General features: G+C 39.1%; 1 protein-coding gene across 1 annotated transcript in view; it reads right to left on the bottom strand.

The window, feature by feature from the left end:
• The window catches only part of LOC131065827 (BTB/POZ domain-containing protein FBL11), a 149,559-nt gene that overhangs the window by 27,468 nt on the left and 99,116 nt on the right, over positions 1–22,975 (bottom strand). The window contains exons 6-7 of the mRNA XM_059222065.1: positions 10,081–10,169; positions 9,882–9,990 (exon numbers count right to left, since the gene is read on the bottom strand). Of these exons, the coding sequence (XP_059078048.1) occupies positions 9,882–9,990; positions 10,081–10,169 (198 nt within the window). The remainder of the gene's footprint in view (positions 1–9,881; positions 9,991–10,080; positions 10,170–22,975) is intronic.

Genomic DNA, 22,975 nt, shown 5'->3' with positions numbered 1-22,975 from the left:
AACCGTTCAAAATTGAGCAAGGCTAGGCAAAATTGAAGCAAAAGGCTAGGGCACTAACAAAAATCCTAGAAAGCAAGAAAAGAGAGGGTCCCCATTTGCAATGGGGAGATGTGTGAAAAAGGTCACAACAAGTATGTCTGCATATATTTTCAGTATTTCCAGCCATGATAGAGAGACAAAGGATTGCAAGTAGGGGAACCGTGTTGGGGTTACCTTCTAGGCACGTCACCTCATGGTATAAGACCGGGGAGTCCCATGAGGCCAATGGGGTACAGAGGGTGTTGCCTTTGGGCCTATGTGTTGATACATGATAGCCTCGGTAAGATAAATGATTGAATGAGAGATAAATGAAGTCTCTCATTCAATCATCTATCTTATCGATAGACTATGATAAGACTTCACTTATCATTCCTTCATTTGATGATTATTCTTCGATTTATATATATATAACCTTGCTTGCAAATTCCGATCAACATCGGGTTCTTAACCAATGTCTAACTACCGATTAATATCAGTTGCAAATCATAAAGCACAGAATACCGATTGGTATCGGTTTCACTTGTTAATCATATGCACACCGAAAACATGTTAACTATATACACACCGATTGGTATCGGTTAAACGTGTTAATTATATGCACACCAATCGGTATTAGTTAAACGCGATTATGGTTGAAGAAGTGCGATCAAGTAATATCTTGATCGGTCATGTCTAATAGACATGACCGGTCAAGGTATTGCTCGATCCTCCTTATTGGCATATATATACATCGATCGGTGATTGTGAGAAGAATATCGAAATTTATAAATGCTCTTTCTCCATCTGCAACATTCCAGATAAATAATCAGATTTATTATATTAAGAAATAACATATACTTGAATGAAAAATAACCTTGAATATAACTTGCATCTTGAATTGGAAATTGAATAACATTTATACTATGAAGGATAGACTTTCTGGGCACCTTATTGTGATGACCCTCATGCTCTCTATCATGGTGAATGAATGCATTAATCATGAGACATAGGATAGGAGTGACAAGGTTAAGGAAAACAATGATAGGATACTTTACTAGGTATTCCACCTCATATGGTATGGGCCACATGAGATCTGCCCTTGTGCCTAGGGTAGAGGGTCTCTAGGGCACTATGATTGAACTCTCTCAAGCATAATTTAATCTTGTAATTAGGATTGTGTCTTACAAATGTATGATTGGTGTATTTAATGCAATATGATTATTGTATATTTCTCAACTTAATTGCAGGGTTTCAGTCAAAGTAACAGGTATCTCTAACCCCTATCCCACTTCAATTAGGGCAAAAACTAGTTATCTTTGATTTGGGGACATTAAAAGTGGTATCAAAGCATGATTCTGCCAACCTGTGGGGAAAACCTACTTTGACAATCATTCTCTTAAAGCCAACAGTGCATTCCTATATGTGTATAATGTGTGTTAAGTATGCTTACTCCATGTATATTTTATATGAATGCTTTTGTCATGTATGATTTGTGTTGCTTATGTTCTGATATGTTTTTAGCATGTGTTTTATATGTATGCCTTGTGACTTATGTGTATTTATGTGTTCACCTTGCAATTGATATGTCTTCAGCATGTTTACTCCATGAGTATCTTTCAAGTGTATACTTTATCTTCACAGATGTATGCTACATGCTTTACGTGTCTTCAAGTGTGTGATTCATGCCTTGCATGTATTCATGTGTATGATTAATGCCTTGCATGTATTCAAGTGTGTGATCCATGCCTTGTGTGTCTTAATATGTATGATTCATGCCTTATGTGTATTCATGTGTATAAATCATGTCTTACATGTAATCATGTGTATGATTCATGCTTTACGTATGTTCATGTGTACACTTCATGCTTTATGCAATATGATTCACACCTTACATGTAATCATGTGTATGACTCATGCTTTATGCCTCCTATGTATTCGTGTATGATTCATGCATTGTATGTATTCATGTGTATTACATGTATTTAGGCTTCATGCCTTATGTATATTGCTACATGTAAATTCTTCATGCCTTAAATATGTCTATGTGTATTTATATGCTTGCTTTAGGTACAATGTTTCTTCAACATGAAAACTTCATGGTTATTTTGTGTGTGTACCAGAGTTCCCAAACTCGCCGTGAGTCAAGCAAGTTTGCCGAGTTGGCGAGTCGAGCCAAGCTCGATGAGTTTTGCCAACTCAGGACTCGGACTTGGCAAGTTTTGCCCATAACTCGCCTGACTCGCAAGTCAGGCGAGTTATGACAAAACTCCCCAAGTCCGAGCTCCAGGACTCGTGCCACGGCATGTAAAAATTGACTTGCGAAAACAAAACAAAAAGTGTTTTTTGACATGTTTTTTTTTTAATTTCTTTTTCATTCAACCCTAAAAGTTCTTCTAATTGCTAGTTGTGAGAAGAAAAGAGGAAAAGTGAGAGAGAAGAAGGAAAACAAGAGGCCATAGGTTTGCAACCAGCAGGGAAGAAAAGCATCAAGGAGATCACAAATCACATTGGGGAGGCCATAGGCTTGCATTAAGAGCATCAAGGAGTCCATAGCAAGACTTCTCAACTCATTTGAAAGAGATAAGTGTTAAACTTTGTAGATTTTGTTGGTTTTTTTTGTATGTTAATGGATTTTTTTCATTTGTTTGTTAAATTTTTTTAGTTTAACAGTTAACTTTCCAAATCTTGAATGTTTTTATTTTTTTAGTTTAACTTCAATGAGAAAAATAGAATAATAGCAAAGTGCAAACCCTACATTTTTTTAGAAAAAAATTGTAAACATGTATTTACAATTTTTTCTTAAAAAACAGTAGGGTTTGCTGATTTTTTCTATTAGTTTATAACTTCATAAAAATTTCTTATTGCAGCACCCTTCACGTTTTAAAAACATTCTTTTTTCACAATGCCTAAAAAGGATGAGGCTTGGAAATATACTAAAGAGTTTCCTGGCAGACAAAAAAATCAAACAAAACATTTTTTTTGTAAAGAAATTAATTTTGGTGGCATCAATAGATTTAAATACCATATTGCTGGCATACTTGGCCATGATATTGAGGTATGTAAATTACAAATTGCTAAGACAAAACGTTTCTGTTATGTCCAATTAGAAACACATGAACAAGAAAAGTTAACTAAGAAGAGGCAATTGGAAGAGTTAAGTGCTATTGGCTCCCATGCACCCGCATCCGCATCCACATCCGCAGGCTATGTTGGAGAGGGTTCTTCCATGCCTCCCTTTCGTCCTAGTGCTTCTGCTAGTGCTAGTGCTTCTACTTCTACTCATCCTAGTGGCACTATTACCTTTGGCCCTAGAGTCCGGAAATCCAGGTTGGATAGTTATTTTGTGCCACGCAATACTCCTGGGGCACAACCCTCGCTTGAGAGCATGGGTTGGAACAAGGAGGTTCATGATGCTGCAAGAAAACAAATTTGCAAGTTTTGGTACTTTTGCAACATTCCATTTATTGCAGCTAGGTAATTCTTTTTTATTTGATTGCCTTAAGTTTAAAAGTAAATTTTTAGTTTGAAGTTGAACTCTACTTTGTCTAATCATGCTCTATTTGTGACAGGTCTCCTTATTGGCAAGGCATGGTAGATGCCATAACCATTTGTGGTGTGGGGTTTAAAGCCCCTACTGATGCTGAGTTAAGTGGCCCCCTCTTGTTAGAAATGGTTGAGGATATGAAAGTTGAGGTAGAGGACCACCGACAGTCTTGGAGCCAAAAGGGTTGCACCATCATGACAGATAATTGGAGGGATAGGAGGAATAGAACACTTCTAAATTTTCTTGTTTCCTACAGAGGTGATAGATCATTCTAATTTCTACTTCCCTAAATGCATTGAATAAATTAAATTTTGATTTGTTGAAACTTGATTGATACATGATAATTGGTAATTATTTTTCTCTATATTCAAGATCCACCATGTTCTTGAAGTCTATTGATGCTTCCTCACATGTGAAAAATGCCACATACTTATGTGAGGCTATTGAGGAAGTCATACAAGAGGTCGGGGAAGAAAATGTGGTGCAGGTGGTGATAGATAATGCAGCAAGTTATGTTGTTGCAGGTAAACTTTGAACTTTTCAAGTCTTGATGGAGAGGCTTCTATGATTATTTATAATTTTCTTAACACATCCAAATTTCTAATTAATTTAAAATTGTTGCAGGTAAACTTTTGATGGAGAGGCACCCGAAAATTTTTTGGTCTCCATGTGCGGCCCATTGCCTTGACCTCATGTTGGAGGATATTGGTAAGCTTGAATGGGTAAAATCAATAGTTGAAAGGGCCAAAAATATCAACAAGTTTATCTGCAATCATGCATTGGTCCTTAGCATTATGAGGCAATACACAAGGCAAAAGGAGTTAGCTCGTCCTAGTATCACGAGGTTTGCTTCAAACTTCCTCACACTGAAATCCTTGATGAAATCAAAGGTGGCTTTGAGGCGTATGTTTATTGGTGAAGAGTGGACTTCCTCATCCTATGCTACGACCACTGTAGGGATAGATGTGGTAAATTGCATTTTTGATGAGCCAGGTTTTTGGACCTCTTGTGGAGAAATCATGCAGGTAAATTTATTACAATTTAACATTTAGTATCTACTATTTAGTAATTTACTTTTAATTTATTAACAATTTAACTTTGCAATTTTGCTTTTTTTTAATTTAATTTGTGACTTAATTGTTTTTGTTTAACATTATGTGTAGGTCACTGAGCCCCTCGTAGTTCTCCTACAAGTTGTTGATGGGGAGAAGCCCTCTATGGGCTATATATATGAGGGTATGGATAGGGCCAAGGAGGCCATTAGATCCATATATGCAAGAGATGAGGATAAGTATGGCCCCATTTGGGAGATTATTGATAGGAAATGGTAGAACCAGCTTCATAGGCCCATCCATGCAGCAGCCTATTACTTCAATCCGGCATTTCCATTCCATGATGACTTCAAGGCGGATGAGGAGGTTCCTAGTGGCCTATATACAGTGGTACAGAAGTTGTGTACTGATGGCACAGCCTCAAGTACAACGCTCCAACTGGATAAATATAATAATCAAGAAGGGGCAATCTTCGCAAGCAGCACGTGCATAGAGGCTCGGACACAATTGCAGCTAGGTAGAAATATATGTAAACTTAAGATTCTTAAGTTTATGGCTTATGCATTTTAATTTTTTATTTTATAATCTAGCCTTAAAGTTGTAACTTGTAAATGAGATTGATTTTTTTTGTCTTTTCGTTATTTCAGATAGATGGTGGCAAATGTTTGGGCCCTCAACCCCAAACCTTCAAAAATTTGCCATCCATATTTTGAGTTAGCCATGCAGTGCTTCTGGATGTGAGCGCAATTGGTCCATGTTCGAGCACATCCACTCAAAGAGGCGTAATAGATTGTCTGTGCAGAGGTTGAATGATCTTGTTTTTTTTCATTACAACCTCCGTCTTAGGACCAAACAGATTTTGGACACTGACTCCTCTCCGATCACTCTAGCGGAGATCGATCCAGAGTCTGAGTGGATCACTGAGTCTACCAATCCCATCTTCACTGAGGAGGACCATGAGTGGGTTGACGAGGCAGACAAAGAGGCTAAGGCTGTGGCTATGGCAGAGGAGGAGGATAGAGCACAATCCAGCACAGGCACAACTGATGTTGATCATTGTGGCACCTCATAGGCGGAGACTATGGCTACTCAGTCATCCAGGACCTACCTTAGATGCCTTTGTAGGAGGCAGACAGACTACTTTGAGGCTAAGGCTGAGGATGAGCTAGAGCCTGAGCCATAGACTTATTTTTGTTTACAGTTACATATATGTTTGGGAACATTTGATGTCATGGATTTTATATACATTTGACAACATTTATAACTCTATATATCTATGTTTTCTATTTCCTTCAGCTACAATTTACATTTCTACGCATGTGATGGATGTATGTTTATGTATGTGATCAAATTAGCTTCTATTTGATGATTTTATAGTGTCTTTAAGCTTTATTCAATAATGAGTACATGAAACAAGTTTTAAATCGTTAAAAATCTCTAAATTTCAAGGGTTTTTTTATTTTTCCAAGTCATAGCCGAGTCACGAGTCGAGTCGGCCTTGCTGAGTCCGAGTCTGGGAACTTTGGTGTGTACCTTTCTCATATATGCTTGGTGTCTTGTATATATGCTTCATATCTTACATGCATTTATGTGTTTGACTCATGACTCTCATGGCGTGTGTGCCTTCATAATGTATGCCGTATATCTTGAATATGCTTCGCATCATGTTTGATGGTTTTCAACAAGTTTGTTCCATGTGCGTCTCCAAAGCAATTTCATATTGGGAATCATCTTAAAACAATCCATGATCATTGCTTGAGGACAAGCAATTTTGGGCGGTGCAGACTGTAATGTCCCCATTTTGAGATAAGATTTAATAATAAATTAATCACATTTATAATATTAAACCTCTATATGTCTTATTCTGGCTATCTATATCAGATCTGATCCTTCTTCGATCTGTCCCCCATTTCTGAATCTAACTTCTATAATTTGCCCTTAAATTCTTCAAAAGTCGGCATATAATCTCCTCAAATTTTGCTCTTCAAGTGCTGGTATATCTGATGTATTTTCTTCTCTTTCTTTCCTCAACAACTACGCTACTCACACTTTACAACCACCTTATATATATCTTCATGATCCATATGAAGAGAGACATCCCTTTTAAAAAAGACAACTCTTTGAAAGGTTGTCACCCTTTGTAAATAGAACTATTTTGTATAACTAATTGCTTCTTTCTAGATTGTCTTTGTAACTAATAAACATAACCTTTTTTCTGTCTTAGCACAACCTTATTCAATTGCTGCACCTCAATCTTTAGACTAGTTATCATCAAATATTCGATTGATGCCTATCATAACCCCTCTTTGGACATTGGATTAAATAAATACGATAATTAAAACATTTATTAATTAACATTTAATAATATTGGAAAATCGTCTCATTTATGAGACTTCATGATTTTCCTCTAATATATGATTATTAATGTTTATTATTATTTGTTATGATTATTATTTATTATTATTGTTATATATGATTGTTATTTATTATTATTTATATAATAACTATCAAACAATTATAATGCAATAAGGCAACGGCCATCAAAGATATGTTAAGGAGGAGATAATCATTAATGATATTAATTAAGATTAATAAATTAGTAATTCGAATAAAGCAACACTAAATTAATATTATATGGTCGACTTATAATATTGATGGTCAACTTCATCAGAATATTAATATAGTAGTGATAATAAAGGTGGCAAACAAGTATGGAAAAAGAGACTAAATTTCATTGATAACCAAATACATAAAGACCAATATTTTTTCCACTGACGACCTTAGCAGATCTAGATTAATATTTGACACATAATGTATTGAAAGCTCATTAGTGGAAGTAAGCGGCAATTGAGAAAATTATCGATAACAAAACATATAGTGCATTTGTTTCATGGAATACCTTAATGCCATCGAATAAATCTCTTTTACTAACTTGGACCGCTCATTCTAAGCAATTGCCTTTGGCTTGTATCACTTGCTTAAGTACCCGATTACACTTGATAACTACTACAAATTATATCGCATTGAACAATCGTTGGTTATGAAAAGGATTTGATCATATACAATACATTATTGATAGCAATGCCCCAGTCATCCCAAAAGTGATTAGCAGAGCGATTAAGTGTCTAAGCGATTCAATAAGAGACAAAGAACAAAATAGAATGTTACCTATCTAACGGTAGCAATAATATTAGAGAGAAGTAATCAAACAGATGTCATCTATAGTCCAAGAGATGTTTATTGCCAGTGATAGACGGTTGTGTTTTGGAGCTGCCACTAGCGATAAGTCAGTATAAGAAGAGCTACGATTATGAGATTATCATTGGAAGAACTAACAGCAGCATGTAAGTTGACAACGTGAAAGGCTACATCAATTAAGATTTATTAAACAGAGATTAATTGATTTTCAAGGACAACAAAGAGGTGCGATTTATTAAGAGCTAATATCATTTGTTTGTATCAAAAAATACGACACTTCACCATCACACCCTCTCATCGCATATTAAACAGACTTCATATAATCCTCGATGGGGGGTATTGGGGAGGGAAGAATAATAATATAGGGGATAATCAGAAAACTTTAATCTCTTATTTGTATCCTTTATTGGAGCATCATAACTAAATATCTGGGACTCATCAGCGAACCGAAGAAGAGTATGCCTAATACGTCTGCCTCACATATGAAGCTTGATAGTAATAAGTAGACGAATTTTAATGAAGTCTGATAATGAATTCTGATTATGTCTTTATGCAGAATTTTAATAGTAACCGTAGCATAGACTGAAGTATAAATTAAAATAATACAGGACAGTGGTAGACCAGATCTGGCATGCATCAGATCTGTCTGCCATTACCAGCCACTAAACATATTACTAACTAGTGTTGTTTTAGAAGTGGTAGTATTAGTAAATTGGCAAATACATAATAATTAGCAACCCTATTTAATTCACATATATATATATACTTAAATTATAATAAGGAATAATATAGGGATTGTAAATATAGATATTGATAATAATAGATATTAATACAATGTAATTATGATTAATATAATACATTTAGAAATTGCTCTGTAGTAATACTTGATAATTTATATAACTAGTAATTAATAAATATGTAAATGATTTATAAATGAATCAGAACAAGATTAATTATTTAGTATGGTAAGTTAGCAATTACTTGATAGACTAAAGAAAGATAGTACATCACAGATTGGATTCATGTTAAGATAGACTTGCTGCTTGATCAAGTTAGTTTAAAGCACTTGAAAATAGATTAATTATGGTTAAATTAGACCAAATCCTAGTAGGGGGCATTACAATGCCTTAATAAGTCACCGCCTTTGTCTTGTATGAATCGCTGGTTTGGATTAAAATTTGCTTTCTATTAGAAACAAATGATTGCTTCTTTTTCAATAGCACCTTTTCAAGATGTAAATAAAATAAGACAAGTTTGTCTTATTTGCTATTTTGTCTTTTTCTTAATTTGTCTTATGTTAGTCTTGTCTTATTCATTTAATATTTGTCGCTTGTAGCATTAATTTCTGCTTTCTGTCTATAACATAGTAATCGCTGCCATACAAGCCTGGGTGCTAAATATGTTTATATGCTAGTAATTTGCTGCTCTAAACAAATGTTTAATCGATGTTCTGTTTATCAGTTTGCTGCTCTTTTTAGTCATATAAATAATCAGTCTTCTTATTTTCTTTTGAGGAGGGTGTAAGAAGGTACCATGGCAGGGGTATAATAGTTACTTATGTAACTCTGGACAAAGGAGGAGCTAAACATGATATCGAGATGACTTGAGTGAAGGAGAGGTATTGGGTGCCATGGTTATTAACAACCAATGGAGTATTTGGAAGCAATCAAATTCAGAGAGGAACCAAAAGGTCAAGTCATTGATCCTAGATGACTATTGGTGGGCTCGTGTCAAATATGTCTTGAATTTCACCAAGCCTGTCATGAGTACGAACAGGTATGCTGAGTATGAAAGGCTTGAAGGCCACTGAATATAAATCCATAAGGAATCAAATTTCCATGGTACAAAATTTCATTGTAGCCACTATGGAATCTTGCAACTTGAATCAATATATAGTCAGTGAATTTTACACTTTGAAAGCAAGATATAATACAAGTTCAATATAGTTGAAATTTGTTGAAGCTGGTCCTTTCATGGCAAGAAACATACATTTTCTTTCGACTACCACATAGGCATCGACTTAACTGATTTTTCATACAGGCAAAAATTGACTTGATTGCAATAAATACCTTTTCAAGGATTTGAAAACAATTATCTAATGTTTCATGGGAGTTGAATTCTGAGCATTGTTTGTTGCTTGCCAACCAATTAAGAATAGCTTCACATAGCTGTCTTTCACTGCCAATGCACAATATAGGTCAGATGCTATACCACATAAAGGTTCAACTATCACATTATACATATTTGACTCAAAAGTTGTGAAAAGACCTGTCAACCGTCAATAAAGGATGACTGATGCATGCATTCAACAATGCATAAGGAAGAGCTACAAAAGAATTGTACTGTAGAACTGCAGCCTGCCCAGGACAATAAATATCAATGACCTGTATAATATGAATCAAATTTGCAAATATGATATCACAGAAAAATCATTTCAAGACAAATCCACCAAGTGCAAGACAAAATGAGAAGAATTAAAATATGTAAGGGAAACAAAAATTACAGCATAAAAGTTTAAAACCATTAAATGCAGCAATATGGGAAATTAAATAGCTAGATGTATTAATAAATAAACTGAACTTAATGGAACAGTGTAACTTGCCAAAAGAAAGCTCTATAAACCTGTTCAGTGCTTCAACAAAAATATCTTCAAAGGGCCCATAACAAAATACTGAACAAATCATTGCATTTAAGTGCAATAGTTCCAATTCTTCAGAAAATTTTATCAACTATACGCTATTTACTTATTTGCTGAGGCCTTATCTGAACACTTCTAGAAAATTACATTTAATCAACCCACATGATATGCACTTCCATTTTCTATTTTAAGATCTAAGTAACTATGTATATGTGGCTAGGCATCAAGAAAACACTGTCAAGGATATTTATAGACTATTTAATCCAGCCAACGAACAAACACATCCACAGAATATGATAATTATGTTGATAATATTGGATAAACAACATTTTCGGCATCTACTGGACAGCTTCTTTTCTGTATCTCCTAAAGTTTTGAAAATATTTAAGAAGATTTACCTCAAATTCCAAAATATTACCTATCTACATGCCTTGTTACCTTTATGAGCATTGGTCAAAAACCTTTACATCTAATTTGCATACCCCAAACAAGGTTTTACAGGCAATAACTTGTAGCAAGTGTTTTTGTATTATTTTATATTTTGGGCTTTCAGTGTAACAAGAAGTGCCAAATCTTTATTTTTTAGTTTCACTGTTTAGAGAGAGGAGGGAAGTCTGCAGAAAGTCCTTGTCAACAATCATCAGTTTCCAAGCATCCTTATTGATAAACACTATTGTCCAATGATAAACAGATATTGTTCTTAGCCTCTAGGGAATCATTCACTCTGTAACCAACTAATGATGCATTCACTCTGTAGCTAACTAATGATGCAAACCTGTAACAAAGAAGTATTCTAACAGGGTAGGATGAGAAAAACAGAAGCCGTTCTAAAAGAAGCTTAGTCATACTTGAGTATAAAGGTGTTTCGAATGACCAACTGCATCTTGTTCCAAAACTGCAACAGCTTTTTTAGTCATCAAAATTGAAATGTGTAGATCCATTGAAAGATGCAACAAAGAAAATGAGATATTTGTATACTATCAAGCTCATGATATTTCTTGACCAAATGAGTAGACACAAAGGAAATGATGGCTTTACCAAACAACAGAGATAGAACTGCCACAAATTTCATTTCATTTGCGGAGATACTTTGATGAGGTTTGGGCACCAGAAATACTCACAAGTAAATGAGGAGCTCATTTTGAGAACATGACATTACAGCATTTGACTAAAGTTGGGAATAACTGATCTCATCCAGAATCCTTACTACCTGAGAACTAGTGTGCATGTATCATATATAATGCAGAAGTCATGCAAGATTGATCAAGATTATGTGGAGAAGCTCCTAGTAGTCAGACAAGCTTACTGCATATGATCCAAGGTAACTTTTATCACATTTAGTATATAATTTTGTGTCTTTTGTGTTTCAAGCTATGTTACTAGAAGCTAAAAGCCTGACCTACATTATTGCACCTTCACCCTCCAAATGAGAGCAGGGAAACACTGGAAAAACATAAGCCGAGCATTCAACACCACTTCCTGACAGTCAAACAAGTGCAGAATACTTGCTTTAAGTAGAGACTATTGTGGAAACTTCACCTGTGATATCCCAAACTTCAACTCCAAGTGGTAGCTAGGTGTTCAAATTTTTGTCATTGATGTCAAGGTTTAATTAAGCTGCTTGGCTTCCTGCTTGAGGTGCTTGGTTACCTGCTTGAAATGCCTGTGTGCCTAGTTGAGCTGGTTGGTTGTGCGCTCCAGCTGGTTGCTTGCTCGAGGTGCTTAGTTGGCTGCTTCAGTTGGTTGGGTGTGTGCTTGAGCTGCCTGTGTGTTAGCTTGAGCTATGTGTGTGTCCGCATCAGCAGTGTCAGTGCCTACTTGTCACTGTGTCAGCTGTTACATCAGAATTGCTGCCATGTCAGCACTTGAATTTTCAAAGGGTTAGTTTCTTTATGTGGGGGCTGTATGAGTTTGGGTTTTTTTTTTGAATTAATTTCCTTTATTATGGCATCGAAGGCTAATTTAACATTGTAAACTATTTTTATTAATCTATGAAGATGTTATTATCTTGTCTCGATATTTGGCTTCATATATGCATGCAGTGACTTAGTGAAGGATTTTTATTTGATAATGGATGAAGCGACACTTGTATATATGCATTTCTATATAAAGGAGACAAGAATCGCATGCCATAAGATATATGAGTGGAGTATTAAATTTTTGAAGGTCTGTCGTGTGCCAGCTGGGATTAATGTTTTAATTTTTAAAGGAAATGACCCTTGTTCAATTCTAAAATGAATCGATACTTTATTTGTGGCAGCTCTTGTAATGCTTTTCAGCCAAGTTCGCAATTCCACGAAAATTAATTCAAGATGCCTTATCTTTGGGAGTGGGGGTTTCAGCACGATAGAGTTTTCTTTTTATGCGATACCTATTTTTTTGACATTGGCGTTATGTTGTGGCTGGACGTGAATATTGTTGAGGCATTTTTCAAGCTAGAAGTCTTTTGTTTCTGCGTAAGCCATTTTTGGAAGTGCATTTTCCATAGAAGACTTGGTGCATGTTTGTTGCTGGTGATTCTATATAATTTTGGGCATGATTAATATATTTTTTGAAAAAGGAGGGTGAGGAACGGAATTAGAATGTGGACAGAAATCGTCGTAAACTTCAGATTTTCAATAAGGCTTCTGTTGTTTTTTTTTACGGATATGATGCAACTTGTTTTAGCGGACATTTTGAGCTTTGGCTGGGAAGTATTATAATGCGATTGTTTTGTGTCGGAACAGTGTTTTTGTTTTTCTGGAGATATCGTGTTTATTTTTGGTGAGGTGGATATGCTTTTCATAGTGTCAAATTAACTCTGGCAGCATATGTGGAGTTATATGGAAGGCATCTTGTGAAGAATCTGCAGGAACATTAAATAAACTCTTTTCGACTCTCTTTGAATGTTCCCGTTTTGATACAAATGTGAAGACACGACTTTGTATGCAAGCTGGGTGGTGATTATGCCTTTTTGCTGGTCGCTGTTTATTTTCAAGTGGTGTGGTCTGTAGCATGACAAAGGTAGAAGTGTTTTTAGATTAAAAATTTCTGAGTGCCGAAAAAGATTCGAAGGTTTATGGTGCTTGCTATGTTGGAGAAGCTATTTTGTTGAAGCCTATGTGAACCATATCAGTGGCTTGTATTTATTTTTGAAGGAGTTTGTTCACAGCATTTTCTGAAATTGAACGTAAGTGCTTCAGTAGTAAGAGGTTGGTGTCTTATAAATTCAGAGTCGGTGCTCTTACAAAGGTTGTCGCCTCTGTTGTGAAGAGTTGGTGCTCTTGGAAAGTGAATGCTATCAGTGAGTTGTAGCTCACTTATGTAATCTGGGTTGTAGCCCGTTATTTTGAAGTGAATAGAATTCTTTGATGCTGTGGTTTTTTACCTGAAAGGATTTTCCACGAGAAACACTTGCATTATCTTCTTGCTGGTTGTTCTCAGAATCTGTTTTGACTACATATTGATTTTAAAGTTTTAATTTCTTCAAATACTAATTCACCCCCTCCCCCCTCTCAGTATTTGTTGTGTGCTTCTCACTAGGCATGTATCAATCATGTCCTACAAAAAAATTGTGCTGCCTAATAATGCAAAAATGCAATTAAATCAAAAGAAAGAGTCTCTTGTCAAGCATCCAAGAAGCTAGTGTACATAAAAGATACATGAAACAGAAATATCCACTATAAAGAAAACAAAATGAGAATTTATCTATTTTATTAGTTCTGTCCTCAGTAGCCATTAAATTTAATATTATAAAAAGATGATGTTTCATCATGTATTGTCTCGGAACACATGGGCCATAACTATTGGTGCATTATTTTATTTTCTTGCATTGAGTTAATTACTTAATTGCATTATATGCACCTAGTTGCAATGTCCTCACTTCCTGAGTGATCTATCGGGATGGGAAATTCACCTGACATCCATCTCCACAAGTGTATTCTAGTGTTTGGGGATGATCTACTTGCCAAAGGGAATCTTATACTTAGTCATTTTTATGACTTTGGTAAGCTAATAAAGTAACTTTATAAATTAAAGTTATAACAACACTTTTTCTAAAAATAGAAAAAGTTAATTTAAAAGATGTTATTAAGACTTTATTTACCTTGCACACTTCCCTAGGTAATAAATTAACCTTTTATGGCCCCTTCTTAATGACAAATTAACCCCATCATTATTGATCGAACTTTTTTGAGAGAGAGAGATTCCAATGAAATCTTTGGAAGATGCCTTTGTGGTACGTTTAGGGTGAAGATGAATTAAGAAAGGTATCGTGGGTTTTGGAGACTCATTCTACACTTTCAATTTTTATGATTCATTGTCTGTATTGCACGATTTGCAGCAGAGGTTCTGATCTTGGAGCAATTGAGGACAAAACCCCTCCAATTTGCTGAAGTGAGGACGATTTCCCACTTACCCAGCTTCACCACGGCAGCATTACTTGTTAGAAATTGGCCACAAAGGATTGCAAACAGAAGGAGATCCATTTCTGAGGGTATTAGCAGGTCTGATTTATCAAATCTGAGCAGTCATAGGAATAATTAAAGCAAGCCATACTGTTTCCAGCCTAGCCGTACCATTCCCCATGCCTGGGTCAGCCAATAAAATAAATATGGGGGTTTAGCATTGAAGTGAGTGCACAGATTTCATTGTTAGCAGATAATTAAGAGAGCAGTGTGGATTACCGGGAGATATTCCAGTGTATGTGAGCTGCACCAGCAATTATGTAAGGAAAATTGATCAATTTGGGAAGTTTTGCCTAGCAAGAATTTGGAATTCCAACTGGGTCTGAATAATTCTTCAATATTAGTTTTTGGTAATTATCCTAGAGTTAAATTAAGTCATTTGCAGCCATTAGTAGCAGCTGGAGGTGCTTGGTTCAGTCACTGCTTCATTCCAAGCTCAAATTCCACCCATCAAACCCCAGCATTGGACTCCTGGTAGGCTTTGAACGGCTTAATTCTATCAAGAATCCTCTTTATTATATATTTGTACTTGCTGCAATTAATAATCAGAAATCTGGAAACTATCATCAGTTCTAGATTTATTGTATTGCATTTATTATTTTCTATGTATTGTCAAAAATCCAAAAACTACAAAAAAAAATTGAAACGTACAATAAACTTCCAAAAACACTTTTCGTTGGTCAAAGAATTTGAATTTGTAAACAATCAGCAGTTTTGGATAAGAATTCTAGTCAGGGATCTTTCACTAGCAAAGGATAAACTTTCTTTTTTGTGTAAATGGCATCAAATAAACTCAAATCACAATCACATTTAGAAGCACTACAAGGCTGGGAAAAAATTTGGAAGATTGAGATGAAATTCGGTAGGTTGGGATGAAATTCAGAAGGTTAGCTTTTCCCACCACGTAGCTACAAAGAGCCATTCACAAGTTTATAAGTCAACAAGAATTTTATGCAATAAATAAATAAAATGAAGTGTTAATCACTAATGTTTATTATGTTATCTAGTGCTTGGGTGGTTCTCCCTCAAATAGCTAGTGGTGAAAAGAAAACCCTTCCCTCTACCTGCTCATACCTCTCCAACTTTCTAGTAATCAATTCATTGGCATCTTCCTAAAGCACCATCCTCCAACTAAATGTTGTGAGGCCCTCCATAATCTCCCCATCAGCCCTAAATTCATATGCGTAGAAAACATTGGGATTGAGGTAGTGTACTACTACATGAATGGGTTGGCAAAGTTGATCATTCCACCTCCAATAAATACTATTCCAAATAAGTTAAATTTTCTTTTATCTTGTAATATTTTTTGGATGGCCTCCATGGCCTTGTTTATGACCTCATACAAGTTGCAATTAAAGATTAAAGATTAAAAAATTGAACAGTATCAAGTAATTAGAATTTAGAAAAAGTGAGCTTAAAGGATACAATTTAAAATTTAAATAGAAGTTTTAAGTTACTTATTGATCTAATTAGCACTTTTGTCAAAGACATTGTCACAAATTGTCTTTGTGACCCTCTCTTCATCCATCTTCGTTGAATAAAAAGTACACCAATTTTGGCTTACAAATGTTGGTGTAAATAGGAGTATTACCTATGCAGTTTGACTATTAGGTCCTCTTTACACCTTATTACTTAAGTTAGGGTACGCATGGGATACGTATCACTTTGCATGTGATCTCATCATATTGATGAATACTAAGAGTGAGGGGGGGTGGGGGGGTGAATTATGCCAAAAAATACTGTAAGTGGACTTTTAAACTGTTTAGCAGATAACCGATGCAGCAGATTCACTAATAAACCGGTTAGGATAAATGCAAACCAAATAGCAAACAAAGCATTCACCCACAAGAGCACAATCACCATAACACAAGATATTTGACGTGGAAACTCAAACGGGAAAAAACCACGGTGAGCAGAAACTCACAAGTAACTATTTGCAGAATAGTAACCAGACCGGTTAAGGTCATACAATGTTCTTCACCAGAACAGATCCTGTTAGGAATCTAGATCTCTATTGTTGGTGGCATTATTGTATACGAAAATACAACTAGTTAATTATGTGTAATTGTTTTGGTTAGTTGGCAACCAAGGGGTGGCAATTGCGGTGCGACGGTTGGCACTCGCAGCCCCTCGGTATCTTTATATACTTCAGAATGTAACTTACAACAACGAATTATGAATGGAATAACATATCTGATACTTGTCTGATATCTATGGCATTATTCTGCATTACTTGCTTTATGCTTTAAGCTATTCACCTGAGAGGGTAAACATTTGGCGTCGTTGCCTAGACGTACTCAGGAACGGAAGATGCGGATGGCGTACGGACACGATGGGCCTACCCATTGGTGAAATAAACCCAGAGGCCGACGACGCACGAATAGAACTTTACACAGGAGAAGACACGGCAACGAGAGAATTTTCAATTCTGGTCCAGGTAGCCATCCAGACCTACGTCCGACGAGAGGCGGCGGAGGCGGAAATCCCACCAAGTGCCGTGTGGACAGCGCTGGAGGTTAGCCCAGCCGTAAACCGGTTGATGAACCACCTCCCCCGGTTGCTTGCACAGGCATCGCTGGCACAACAGGCTCGCCTGGAGGAGATTGCCCAGGAAGAGCGACGACAACAAATCCTTCAACACTATGAAGAAAACAGCCGACGGGAAACGGAACGAGATGGCGCCAAGCCAAGAGGGAATTGAACCTTGAACTTTTTATATTCAAATAAAAGTGTCATTGACACGAGTTGTATTGGAGGAAATGAATTAATAAAGACATGTTTTGATTTATGTATTGTGAGTTATGGAAATGTGCGACAATTAATGCCCAACCTATTGAATAAAGATAGAAATAAAAAAGCAGAAACGGACGAGTGGGAGGCTGCGCAGAGGGCCTTGATTCTGGAGCAGCAAGTAGAACGTAGACGAAGGCTGAGGCAACTTGCCGAAGGATGACCTGCCGAAGGGTGGCCCGAGGGGAACCAAGGAGGTGTCACGGAGGGTGCAGAAGCCGACGGAAATTTCTACGCGTCGCCAGAGCATCGTAGGACGCGGAGCCACGAAGAGTTTCTGGAAGAAACAAGGTTACGGCGAAATCTAGTTGAGGAGACTCGGGATCAGTTTAGAAACTTATCCCTTACACCACGGAGTGAAGATCACCAACGGGAACCAGGAGTGGGTGCGGGTGAGAGCAAAGGGGAGGGCAACCGTACGGGTGTAGGTGCCACACACGACAGGCAAAACACCGTACCTCTAGTCGCCCACGCGAAACACACCACCAGCGCCACCGGAGGAAGCAGCACAGGGACACAGACACAAGCACAGCCACCCCCAGGAAGATGACCCGAGATGGCGAGTAAACAAAAATTGCCAAAGTTCACAGGGGACAGCAAGGAAGACCCCCTACGGCACTGCCGTACATGTGAAACCATTTGGTCCGCCAACGGAGTGACAAACCAGGATGACTGGGTACAGCAGTTCCCAGCCACGTTACGTGGAGTTGCCATAGATTGGTACTCCAATGTGGACAAGCAAAAAGTGGCCACGTGGGCCAATCTACAAAAGGAATTCACGGAGGAGTTTTGGTTGCTCCGTGATGACAATGAAATTGTAACGGAGATATACAGTACCAAACAAGGTACCAAGGAGACAGTACGGGCATACAGCAGGAGGCTGAAGGAATTGCTGGGTAAAATGGAAATCCAACCAACAGAAGGATTGAAGAAACGATGGTTCGTTGAAGGATTGAAATCCTCCCTACGAAAAAAGATGAAAATTGTACCCCCGACGTCATATGACGACGCCTATAATAGGGCGATGGACCTAGAGAGCGAATACAAAACATCAAAGAAGAAGAAAAGTAATAAATATTCATCTGACGATGATGAAGACTCTGACAGGGAAAGCAACAGCAGTGGCGAATCGAGTAAAAAGGTGCACGCCCTCCAAAAGGACATGGAACGAATGCTGAAAGAATTCAAAGCCATGAAGGGGAGTACAAGTAAGACTGAAGAAAACGACGTGTGGTGTACCGACTGTAGGAGTGACGGACACACCAAGGGGTCCTGCCCCAAGAAGGCTTTCTGCGACATTTGTCAGATTGCGGGACATTTGACAAAGGAATGTCCCTACAATATGAAAACCAGGAGCCAACAAGTTCTCTTCACGCAAGAGCAGCCGGCCGTCGGGACTTCGCAAACCGCCAAGAATAGTGCATCATCTGGCGGATACCGAAACAACTGGCAAGGGGGGAAGACCAATAATAATAATAGGAGCCAGATCCAATATGATGCAAAGGGACGGCCAATGATCCAGTGCCGAGCCTGCAATCAATGGGGCCACTTCGCCAAGGAATGCACCTCAGAAGAAACTCCACAAAAACTATGCAAGTGGTGTGGGCCTGGAGACCACAATGATGGAACTTGCCCAAAGTCTGGAGTGAACCTGCTCAACATTGACAGGACGGAGGAACAGGTATTGGCAATCACACGGTCACAGGCAAAGAAGGCCACATACCCGGACCCCCGCACGGAGAAGCAGCGGGCGCTGGAGGCGAAGGCTGAAGTAGCGAACGGAGAAGCAGCGGGCGCTGGAGGCGAAGGCTTAAGTAGCGAAGGAAATGTTGGCACAAGGGAACACCTAGGAAGCGGCAAGTACTTTCCGCTCTGAGGCCGAGGAAAATATCCTGAAGCAAATGCTGCAGATTGAAGTACCTGTGAAGATGAAGGACCTCCTGGAAACGATGCCACAATTACGTACAGCACTCCTACGTATGGTACAAGTAACTCCGCACAGTCAGGCGACCCAGAATACGGATGTTTCCGGCGGAACACCTACAGACCCATTGGTTCTGACACTATATAGTGGCCGGCACCCAGCGGTGGTAGAAATGGGAATACTTGGCACCATTTTGACTGACACTATTGTCGACGGCAGGTCCGGAGTGAATGTGCTTCCGGAAGAAACCTAGAAGCGGCTTGGCAAGCCAACACTATGGCCGTCAACCTTCAACTTACCGGGAGCGGATCAACATGGTATCGAACCCCTTGGAACGCTCATGGCACAACAAGTGAACATCGGGACACAACCATTTGTCCTCGACTTCGTGGTGATCTTGCTCACCAAGAAAGGATATGACGCCATTTTGCGCAGAGGGTGGTTGGTGGCAGCCAGAGTGAATCACAACTGGAAGCGTAACACGTTGTCAATGGAGAAAGCCGGGCGAAAATTTATTATCGATCTAAAAACACAACTTGTGAGTGAAGAACTCGCGTCAGAATCAGAATCAGACGGCGAGGGCGGAGTTGACGGAGGAAAGTACGAAAGGGAACTGAACGAGTAAGGCGTCCTGGGAATCCAAGGATGTTCTGAGGACGAGACCTATTCCCTTAATGGGCTCTTCCACTGGCAAATGGAGGACTACGAGCTGCTATATGGGTGCAACATGTTGCAGGTTGACGAGGAACCGGACGATAACGAATTTCCGCTAGCGTACGGGGAATACACCGAAGGGGATGCCCCTATCAACGAAGTACCAGCGCACAGGTTTGACATGACGAAACCAATCCAGTACGATGAGTCCGTAAAACCTACAAACCTCGGCACGGAAGTAGAGCCAAGGAACATCCTGGTAGGCGACGACTGGAATCCAATCCTGAAAGCCGCCACGTTTAAAATATTCATGGAATACAAGGATGTATTCGCTTGGACGTATAAGGACCTCAAAGGGGTGCCGCCAGAACTGTGCGTACACCAAATTTCACTCATACCTGGGGTCGTACCTATACGGAAGAGGCCGTACAGAATGAATAAAAACTATGCAGCGAGGGTGAATGATGAAATTGAACGTATGCTCAAAGCCGGGATTATTTTTAAAGCGCAGACCAGCAAGTGGGTGTCGCCCATAGTGATATCCCTTAAAAAGGAGGCAAACTAGATCCGAATCTACGTGGATTTCAGATGCCTTAACGCAGTCACCATAAAAGACCCGTTTCCAATACCATTTACGGATAGCATCTTGGAGGAAGTGGCCGGTCATTAAATTTATTCATTTATGGATGGATTTTCTGGGTATAACCAGATATCCATTGCCGAAGAGGACAAACTAAAAACCACCTTCATAGTGGAGGATGGCGTGTACGCATATAATCGAATGCGTTCGGATTATGCAACGCGCCAGTGACATTTCAACGGATAATCCTTCACATATTTGAAAAGATGTCAGTAGGGAACTTCAAGGCGTTCCTTGACGATTGGTCCATCTACAGTAACCAAGATGCACATCTGGCCGCACTTGGCGAATGCATGGAGAGATGCAGGCGAGCCCGCCTAGCACTCAATCCCAAAAAATGCAGGCTTATGGTGCCTCAAGGGAAGCTGTTAGGACACATAGTGTCTAAGGCTGGACTCAAGACTGACCCAGACAAGATTCAGGTGATAGTGGAAATGGAGGCACCGACAGATGTCACGGGAGTCAAATCCTTCCTAGGACACATAGGGTATTACAGGTGATTTATCAAAAATTTTGCTTGACTATCCTGCCCTCTGGACAAGCTGACAAGGAAAGGTGAACGGTACACATGGGGGACGGCTCAGGAGGAGGCCTTCCAAGAACTGAAGTCACGATTGGTGGGTGCGCCAATCCTAACATATCCTGACTGGGACAAAGAGTTCCACGTACACGTTGATGCATCCAATTTTGCCATAGGGGCCACACTGGCGCAGGTTGGCGACCGCGGGCTAGATCACCCGGTCTACTTTGCAAGCAGACTCCTGTCGAAGGCAGAGAAAAATTATAGCACCACAGAAAGGGAAGCCCTCGGGATGGTGTACTCCGTCCAGAATTTTCGACATTACTTGCTAGCCACCCCGTTCACATTTTATGTGGACCACCAGGCGTTAATGTACCTGGTAAACAAGCCAATTATCCAAGGACGAATCAGCCAATGGCTGCTATTGCTACAGGAATTTACATTCAACATTATCGTAAGACCCGGGAAGAGCTATGTGATAGCTGACCAACTGTCGAGAATCCAGTCAGGAGAACCAGCCAAAGGAATGAATGAAGATTTTCCAGACGCTCACTTATTTCGCATCGCGGTTCTCCCCGCCTGGTACGCAAGCGTGGGGGAATACTTGTCGACATCACGATTTCCGAGGGAGATGCCACCAGGAGAAAGAAGGAAACTGGTACTGAGGAGCAGGACATTCCAACTCATTAATGGCCTCTTGTACAAAATGGGACCCGACCAGATCTTACGGCAATGCATCCTAGAAGAGGAAATTCAGGGCGTCCTAAGGGAAGCACATGAAGGGCCCGCAAGTGGACACATGGGGCCCGACACCACGGCCAGGAAAGTCCTGTTGGCAGGACTGTGGTGGCCGACACTACACAATGACGCCAGAGAGTGGGTGATGAGCTGTGACACATGCCAACGGGTCGGACGGCCATTGAAGAGGGATTTTATGCCCCTCAACCCATCGAATGCCCAGGAACTGTTTGAGAGATGGGGATTGGATTTTATCAGACCATTAAAACCAAGTAGAGCCTGACGGTGCAGATACATCGTAGTGGCAACAGAATACTTGTCCAAGTGGGTTGAGGCACGGGCCTTGCCGGACAACTCGGCGGTCAATACAGCAAAATTCATCTATGAACACATCATTACACGGTATGGGATTCCAATCCAACTAACGAGTGACAGAGGAGGACATTTTGTAAATCATATAATCCGATTGCTAACAACGGAGTTCAAAATCTTCCACTCCTTATCAAGCCCCTACTATTCACGAGCGAACGGGCAGGCAGAGGCGACCAATAAAGTAATCGTGTCGGTGATTTATAAGTCTTGCGAAGTGGAGAAGCATGACTGGGAGGAGCGCCTACCGTCAATACTTTGGGCATACCGAACAACTTACAAGGTAACTACTGGACAGACTCCCTTCTAGCTAATGTATGGACAAGAAGCCGTGGTGCCAGTTGAATTCATGGTGCCGAGTCTCCGAATCGCCATTGATAATAGACTTGGCGACATGGAAAGCCTGAGAGAGAGACTGTACGCTTTGAACAAATTGGATGAACAA

The sequence above is a fragment of the Cryptomeria japonica genome, chromosome 6, assembly GCF_030272615.1.
Source record: "Cryptomeria japonica chromosome 6, Sugi_1.0, whole genome shotgun sequence".
Classification (NCBI taxonomy): Eukaryota; Viridiplantae; Streptophyta; class Pinopsida; order Cupressales; family Cupressaceae; genus Cryptomeria; species Cryptomeria japonica.
Note: the sequence above shows the minus strand (reverse complement) of the source record. Positions and strands in the feature narration are given on the sequence as shown.